This window comes from Astatotilapia calliptera, chromosome 11 (genome assembly GCF_900246225.1).
Source record: "Astatotilapia calliptera chromosome 11, fAstCal1.2, whole genome shotgun sequence".
NCBI classification, from domain to species: Eukaryota; Metazoa; Chordata; class Actinopteri; order Cichliformes; family Cichlidae; genus Astatotilapia; species Astatotilapia calliptera.
In genome coordinates this window covers 12,129,375-12,138,438 of record NC_039312.1, presented here as the reverse complement: position 1 = coordinate 12,138,438, position 9,064 = coordinate 12,129,375, and the positions used below count along the sequence as shown (strand labels likewise).

Genomic DNA, 9,064 nt, shown 5'->3' with positions numbered 1-9,064 from the left:
AAAGAATAAATATCACTGATCACAGAGAGACAGACAGAAAAAAATACTCTCACTTCTACATATAACCCCTAATTTAGACCCTTCAATCAACTTAACCTTTCTGTCTGTGTACTGTGAGGGAAACAGGAGAAACCTCAGAAAACTCATGCAAATGCAGACCGCTTCACTGGTATGCAATGATCACACTAGAATACCTGCAAGATTGGTACAAACATCAATAAAACTAGCATTAATCAAATAACTAAAAACATATAGTGTCACAGTAGAATTTGAGTTGTAAAGGAAAGCATCTTTAAGAACAAAGTCAAAGGTGACAACAGGAGAGTACAACAACAGGGCCATTTGAATTGTATTTGAAATTGTGCAGAGTTCCTATTGGTAAGCTGGATGTTGAGGTGTGTGTAGGTGGCACTGATCACATAGCTGGTTGCTATAAAAGCAGGGTGATTGCTGTTCAGCAGCCACGGATCACATCATAAACTGACTGACAGCAAATACAATCTCTGAAAACTGATCTGTGTGGCTTGTTGTCCAAACAGGAGCAGATATGGGGAAAAGAAGAAGAAGAAGAAGAAGAAGGTGTGTACTTTATTGAGCCCCGTGGGGAAATTGCTCTCTGCATTTAACCCATTCACTCAGTGAAGCAGTGGGCAGCCATTGGGCGCCCGGGGAGCAGTGTGTAGGGACGGTACCTTGCTCAGGGGTACCCCAGGGTCGCTGTTAAGGGGAATCGAACCCCCGACCTTCGGATCATGGGGCAACCAATCTACCTACTGAGCTATCCCTGCCCTATAGCAACTTTGAACTGGCACTTTGCCTCGTACTAACGGCTGCCTGTGGCTTAAAAGGAAACATTGAACGTGACACACACATTTTTATTGGGAAAAAGAACTGGAAACAAGCAAGACTATTCTGCCAGACACATTATGTTGACTTGGCTACTTTGGACATGATAAATATGAAAGTTATTATACCATTTTTGGTCCAAAGGAATATCCCAAACACTTGGATTGGTCTGCTCAGAGATCCTGAAGATGACTCATTCTGGAAGTCTATAAATCTAAGGTCAGTGTCAATTTTGAAATGACCTTTATGTCAATATCCATGTCTGTTTATGCTGATTTTGAGATGATTGTTGTGTTGATTTCAGAACAGGTGAAGGTGTCTCAGGTGATGACCTCTCACATACCAGCAAATGGGCCTCTGCACAGCAGGACTACTGTGCAGTTGTAGGAGATGACCTCATGTGGTACAGTGCACAATGTTCAAGTATCAATAATGTCTACTGTTCCCGAGGTGATGTAATCCAGTATCACACTGTTATGCTCAGTTGGAATGATGCTGTAAAGTGCTGTATGGAAAACTATGGTTACCTAGCCACTGTCACCCAGGTAAACTCAGGTGATGTTGACAAACGGGGCTGGATTGGACTGTATCGAGTGGGAGGCAAGACCTGTGCTGTGGAGATGTCCTTTCATGTCCAATGTGTTGAAAATGTATACTCTAGAAAAGAAGTGCGTGTAAAAATATATATATATATTTTATTTTATTTTATTTTTTTAAAAAAAGGATCAATATTCATTTCAGAAAAAGCTTCACTAAAGCCTTAGTAATCAGCATTTGTGTCTGGCTTAATTTGCAAATATAAATCTTTTTGTCAGTAATTGATTGATTTGCCAGTTTATTTGCATTTTTCAGCTTTCTCAGAAAACTACCAACACTTCCACAGCCAGGAGTGACTCTCCCAGTTTTGTCCTGTATTTCTCAGGTTTGGATTGGCTTGCGCTTCCTGGGAGGAAAATGGTTTTGGAGACAAACCAGGTCCCAAAGATATGCTGCCGGACTGTCCGTCCAACTGGGAACACTGTGGGACAAACAGCACGTGGATGATCAGGGACTGCGCAGACAGAAGAAACTTTGTCTGCATTCAAGTAACCCCTCAGTGAATGAAACTGGCAGCTTAACATCAAATGCTACAATAATGCTTGTTCTATCAGTTCTTTAGCATATATTTAATTATTGTACACCTCTAAGTTTGATTGTAATATTATTAATCCTTTCATTTTATGCAATATAACTGTAACAATCTCTGAAAACAATGGTGTACTCTGAGGTTGTAGATACTTTGAAATGAAAAGTGCAGGTGATGTTTCACTTGTTGTGTTTAAACCTCTGCATCCAGCATATAAATTGTTTTGGTTTGCCTTGCTTTTCATTTATAATTAATTTTTCATTAACATGAAATCATGACTTACTGCTGCTACAGTGATACAGGCTCCTATAATGTTGGCTCTGTTAAGGTTATTGTAAAATATTTCAATTCAACAACCATCTCAAACAACTCTAGCTCTCAAAACGTAAGAATATTATTTAGTTTTTATAAAAATACTCAGTCTATACCGAAATATTTCTTGTTTGCTGAAGACAGATTGCATCATTTTGATGTTTTAAGCAATTAAATAACATATTAAGAGAAGTATAACTGACCACCTGGGCTCTAGTGGTGGGAAGGGTCTTTGCGAGCCTCCATTAAAGCAAAATCGCACCAGAAAAGAAAAAGAAAGGGAGGGAAGAAATGTCAGGGAAGTCTGCTGTGTGGAGAGAAAAGCAGAGCAGAGCAGCTACAGGTTAAAATATATCATATAACATTTAGAAAAATTTAATCTAATGCAATTTAACATTCTGTTTTTAGGTTGACTCTACTTTAGAATTACAGTTTCATGAATATGAACTATATCTAAAAGTTTGGACAATCATTTAAGCTTTCATAATAATCAATAAAAAATGTAATTACATTATTAACCATTATTATAAGTTTCATTAAGTTATAACTGGTGAAAAACTACCCGAGGTTGGCAATGTCCCAAGATAGGGCTTGCACTTCTCACCACTGAAATCCAATAGGCCAGATAATTTAGTTTTAAAGATCTAATTAGTGATTTTGCTAAAAAGAAAATGTGCCAAGTGGTATGTTACTGAGGAATAAACTCCATCATCATCTATACATTATCATTATTGATTTATTATATTATTATTTGCATTTATTATATTATGATTTTTTTAAGATTTCTTAACACTTACGATTTTTTTGGCCTTCATGTTTTGAACCATTACACTGTAAATTAGGAAATCTGATGCTTTGTGTCCGTTACTGCAAATAAAACATGGCTCCAATGAATTGTTCAGTTGTCTTTATCGTAAGCAGTTTCTAAATGTGAGCCTTACAAAGCTAGGATTGCCTTTTGACGCCCTTTTATGCAATAAATGAAACAAAGTAGATTTATTTACTTATATTAAAATCAATCATTCACGAGGGAGATGGGTTAAGAAAGGAAGCAGGGCCACAGATTATTTATACATACAGTCCATAGTTTTGCGCTAAAGGCCCCCGGAACCAATTGTTAGGTTCCTACAGTAAGTAGAGCATTGTCGGATGCATTCCGAGGTGGAGCTAAGCTTACTTCCGTTTGTCATTCAGCTAGAGAGCTGCTGGATACATGGTGTGTCGCTTGTCAGGTATTTAAAACGCAGTAACGTTCTCCTTTTCTCTTTAAAAAGTCTTGATACGTCAAAACAAGGAAAGAAATGAGATTCGTAATCACAACATAGGAAAAGAAGGTGCCGGAGGGTTTGTTACCTGGATGTCGCGGTGTGTCCGCACAGGGTGTGCGGGATGTAGCTTAGCCAGCTAATGCACTGGTTATTCATTTCCTTTAGGACCCTACACTACTCTGTAGCTCTGCTAATATTCATATAAAATACACAAGCTAAACGACTCACTCAGAGACGGCAGACTGTCTTTGAATTTTTAACATTTTAAATTCCCGCGATCAGTGCAGTGTCATCAGTGAGGAGTTGATATTAAAATACTTTTACAGTAAAGAAGTAAACGCTGGCTAAGGTTTAAATGGTGCTGAATGAACCAAAAACCCAGTGACGGTAAATACAGCAGATATTATTAAACTGTAACTGATAGTAATTCAAACCCGTAAGTGAGCTATTTCGAACTTTTTGTCTGCTGCGGGAGTGAGCAGCTTTTCTGTGTTTTAAATCACTATAGTATCATATATAATTAAAGAGATGTTTTCTCTTGTTTTCTAACACAGTAAGTGGTTTTACTGACTTAAACTAATGCAATTGTTTCCCCCAGTCTTTGATCATTCTCTCTCTTTCTCTCTCTGCAGGAAGCTGCATTTTGTGACGAGACATCATGACACTTTTTCACTTTGGGAACTGCTTTGCTCTGGCCTATTTTCCGTACTTTATAACCTACAAGTGCAGCGGCCTGTAAGTGTCTGTGTGAATCAGTCAGTAATGCTTGACGGTATAATATTTAAATGCAGTTACAAGTAACACACTCATACATGGGCTCACATAGACCCTTCTTTCACATTCTTCTTCTTCTTTGTGGTAACATATGTTGCCAGACTGGGAAGTGTCTGCTAATAATCTTCTTAGAAATGTTCGAGCTTTTGGAGAGGGTCCACATAATCCTCTTAGACCTGCATAGTGTGCATAGTACGTTCATTAAAGGCATAATGTAAACCCTTTCTCTCACCATTACTGCATGGATATATTAAAGCTCTGTTCATCTAATTCAGGCATGTCAAATTCATTTTAAATGATGTGCTATATTCAGCCCACGTTGATTTTAAGCAGGCTGGACCAGTGAAAGTACATAATGAATATGTAAAATTACAGAATAATTTCTATTAGTTGATTGCCAAGACTAATTATAAAAAATATAAGTTTCATTAATTTACAGAAGTTTTTTATTTTTAAAACTGTGGCCTCATTGTTTGTTTGGTTTTTTAAACATAATATAATAGATGGTGGAAAAACAGAAACCTTTGTCTATTAATTGTTTGTCAGTTAATTTCGGGGTGTCAAACATATGGTGCGAGGGCCAGATGCAAGTTGACACAGTAAATGTAAATGGACTGGTTCTTATATAGCGTAAATGAACAAAAACTTTGTCTTTTAGAATTACAGGGTATTCTAGGCTATGAGCTACTATTACATTTTCTGTACAATTATGCATTTATTCCTTAATTTAAGCACTTTAAAAGAAATATTAAGCTATTTAAGAGGTTAAATGCACAAAGGGAGGTTTCACTGGTCCAACCCACTTAAGATGCAAGTGAGCTGTATAATACCATTCATACTATACAAATTACTTTTGTATAGTATGAATGGTAAGCTGTTTTTTTTATTGATATGGAAAGCTGTTAAATGTATGAAAATGCATAATAATAAGTTCATAATCTAAGCTGTTCAGTGGGCTCAATTGGAGTTTTTTGCTGGGGCTATTCTGGCCCCGGGCCTTATGTTTGACCCTCTTGAACAAATGTTCTCTGTTTAGCTCGGAGTACAATGCCTTCTGGAGATGTGTCCAAGCTGGAGCAACGTACCTGTTTGTCCAACTTTGTAAGGTGAGACATTTTTTGTGGTTATGAAAATGGATCATATTTTTTTTGAGGCAGGAAAAAAAGCACAAAGTTAACATAAGTAAGTTTGGGTTTCAGATGCTGTTTCTAGCCACATTTTTTCCCACGTGGGAGGGAGGAGTAGGAGCGTATGACTTTGTAGGGGTGAGTGTTTAATGACAGTAACAACACCAAAAAGGAAGATAATCGTTCTTGTCATGTGTATATCATTAGAGAAAGGAAAGCATACAGAATACCAGCTTTAGCATTAGGCTGTAATGTTCTTGTTTGCGTTTCAGGAATTCATGAAAGCCACAGTGGACCTGGCAGACCTTTTAGGCCTCCATCTCGTTATGTCTCGCAACGCTGGCAAAGGAGAATACAAGATCATGGTGGCTGCCATGGGCTGGGCAACAGCAGAGCTCGTGATGTCGAGGTTAGCACTAACGTCTCATTTTATCAAAATGTGCTACACATCTACACAACAGGGGCTCATTCTGCATGTACGATCACACGATTAAAGTGCTGTCACAGTGAAGTTTGCATAAGCTCAAACAAGCTCAGGAGACGTTTTCTGTAGCATAAGCAGCATTACGTGAGGACCTGAAACCGTGTTGCTTAACCATGGCTGTGCCGTTCTTGTGAGAGGAACTGGTTTTAATCGAGCCAGTGATAACGGGAGGATTTAAGGGGAAGGAAAATAGCTCAGTCATTAAAATCCCTTTGCCTGCTCATTTCTTTTAGAAAGATGTCACTTAAATAAATGATATGAAATGCATTCACTGCCCACAGTATATGACACCATTTCACCATGACACCAGCCATTTCTGCTGCCTTGTTTTTAAGTCAGACAACAGTAAAAAAAAAAATCCTACATAACATTTAAGTAATATTTAAAGCTGATAACTTTAAATATTACTTAAATCCGTAACCTGTTTTATATTGTTTTTTTTTATAGTATTTCATTTTTAAATTTTACTTTGTGGCCACATGTCTGTGAAAGGCTCTTTATAAATAAATGTTATTTACCTGGAATATTAACGGAGTACATAAGAAAACATGTAAATGATAACTTAATTAACATGATGGACACAGAAGTTGCAACAGTTAATGAATATCTTACTGCAGCATGCTTTTTGATTATTAGTTTCCTGTTACTTTTCCCTCACTACAAAGTAAAAGAAAAATATCCAAGACAACTGTTCCTATTAAAAGCGGAACAAACATACCTGTTTCTTCTCTTATCGATAATTTTCAATTTTAAGTTTCTCACAGACTTCTAAAATATTTACTTTTGTCTTTATGACAGGTGGCCTATTTAAGTTTATTAAGAACTGTATATATGTAAAATCATATTATATAATCACCGAGTGAAACATGAAAAACAGGTCCCATAACTCACTATCCTGCTTTTCAGGTGTCTTCCCCTGTGGGTCGGAGCCAGAGGGATTGAGTTTGATTGGAAATACATCCAGATGAGCTTTGACTCAAACATTAGTTTGGTGAGTGACTGCTGCTCTTCTCCCTTTTTAATATTTTCACACTAGTGACTCATCTTGTTTGTAGCGGTTTTACAGAAACATCACAGTAGAAACAATTTGGTCTTTGCATGTTCAGAGAAATTTGAAGTTTAAACGACTTCATTCCTGCGTTTCTTTTCTCTGTTATAATTGGCATTATCGTCATTGTTGTAATATGAGTGATTTTATTCTGGTACATTATTAAGGTACATTACATTGCTACGGCATCAGTGGTATGGATGTTTACACGATACGACCTTCCAAAGAGCTTCAGGCTGCCTGTGACTGTGCTGCTGGCTCTCTGTGTCTATAAGGCCTTCTTAATGGAGTAAGTCTTGGATGTTTCATATTTCATGTTACCATTCTTATATTATATAGGCTTACACAATATAAGAATTATTGTATTTTTACCACATTAAAGTCATTTTTTACCTACAATAATATATTTAACATTTATCTGCCCTGTGTGGGTGTAGCAAGCATATTACTGTATGTACAGTAATATGTTGTATCCTGGACTAACATTGTTATGAAGATGTAGGAACAGCACCGACAGAAGGATATCAGATCACACTTGCAACAATTTGAGTAACTTGAATAACTCGAATACAAAAAAATCCCTGATGCAAATTTTTTGCTTCGGTACTTCATTTAATGCAACAGAGATTGTCTGGGGTACCTGGATGTCCATCATGTGCATGCACAGAGGTACCAACAGACTGTTTCTGTTGTGGTACCTCTGTGCATGCAGGTACTACAAAGTTACATGTGCAACCTGGGTGCAGGGGAAGAGCAGCAGCCAGCAGTCGTCTCCTTTTCATTGTTTCACCTTTGAGCGCATACTGTGTATGTTGTTACCATTAGCTAGCTGCAGTGCTTACCACCTGTGCCAGTAGCCTCGATCCTTCAGTTGGAGCTCATTTTTTCTCTCCCAGAGGCTTCATAGATCACAACTCTCTGCACTCTGTTACTCAGAGTCGTGACAAAATGACAGGAGACGCAGTTGGGTGCAGTGACTGTCCAGGTGTTTCACATTGCCTGCAGCAGTTATCCAGAATGCATAGAACCCTAGTTATATTTGTAACTCTGATTTTACATCAAAGCCAAACGTCCAACTTAGGTGGGAGTGCATTAGTCCACCAGTGATGCTCCAACAATATAAATCTAGGAGGTGTAGGATTCATGAAAGGCATCAGCACAAAGCCTGTAATATTTATCAATTTTAAAAATTATTACAAATAATGTTCGTAAAATCATAAAATAAAAAGTCTGTAAAAAATACCTGAAATAGCTTTTAGGAAAAAATATTTTTGACTCGATAAACTGTTGCTTTATTGTTTGAAATTAGTTTTTGGGATTGATCTGCTGTTGAGTTCATGGGATTCATATACCGTACTTTCTGGACCATAAGCCGCTACTTTTTCCCTAGGTTTTGAGCCATGAGGCTTATACAAAGGTGCGGCTATTCTGTGGATTTTTCTTCCACCACTAGGGGGACTCTAACCAGAATTAGAATAAAAAACAAGATAGATGAAAAATCAATGCAAAGAAGAATACACTACTTTTTCTTTAGCAGATAGAACACGCACAACAAATTACCAACTGGTAATTATTTTCAAATCCTCGCCCCTTCATCATGGAAACCACACGAAGAAGTTCGTATGATGCAAGTTTTAAGTTGAAGGCCATCGATCTTGCTATCCAGGAGGGAAACCGCGCTGCTGCATGCAAGCTTAGCGTCAATGAGTCTATGGTGAGACGTTGGAGGCGGCAGCGGGAAGAGCTCATGCAATGCCAAAAGTCGAGAAAAGCTTTCAGAGGACATAAAAGCAGGTGGCCTGAACTTGAAAATGTCCTGGAGGAATGGGTGAACACACTGAGAGCAGGTGGCCGAGGTGTATCCACTGTACAGATCCGACTGAAAGCCAAAACAATCGCCCGCGAAATGAATATTAAAGATTTCAAAGGTGGGCCGTCATGGTGTTTCAGATTTATGAAACGTAAAAACCTGTCCGTCAGGGCACGGACCACTCTCTGTCAGCAACTCCCCCCTGACTATCAGGAAAAAGTTGAAAACTTCCACAAATTCGTTGAAAAAAAGATACAAGAAAACTCCAT

The 9,064-nt window shown here is 37.9% G+C and overlaps 1 protein-coding gene across 4 annotated transcripts in view; it reads left to right on the top strand.

Moving 5' to 3' along the window:
- Positions 1-980: 980 nt before the first annotated feature.
- tmem147 (transmembrane protein 147) overlaps positions 981-9,064 on the top strand; it is a 13,676-nt gene continuing 5,592 nt past the window's right edge. Inside the window, exons 1-10 of one of the 4 annotated variants that reach the window (XM_026185140.1) lie at positions 981-1,065; positions 1,151-1,249; positions 1,392-1,514; positions 1,769-1,931; positions 4,185-4,287; positions 5,363-5,432; positions 5,526-5,591; positions 5,726-5,862; positions 6,844-6,928; positions 7,153-7,274. In XM_026185140.1, coding sequence (XP_026040925.1) covers positions 4,211-4,287; positions 5,363-5,432; positions 5,526-5,591; positions 5,726-5,862; positions 6,844-6,928; positions 7,153-7,274 — 557 coding nt within the window. In that variant the 5' untranslated portion in view covers positions 981-1,065; positions 1,151-1,249; positions 1,392-1,514; positions 1,769-1,931; positions 4,185-4,210. Of the gene's footprint in view, positions 1,066-1,150; positions 1,250-1,391; positions 1,515-1,768; positions 1,932-3,398; positions 3,517-3,556; positions 3,619-4,184; positions 4,288-5,362; positions 5,433-5,525; positions 5,592-5,725; positions 5,863-6,843; positions 6,929-7,152; positions 7,275-9,064 lie in introns of those variants that run through there. The other 3 variants (XM_026185141.1, XM_026185139.1, XM_026185142.1) reach the window with 3 other exon arrangements.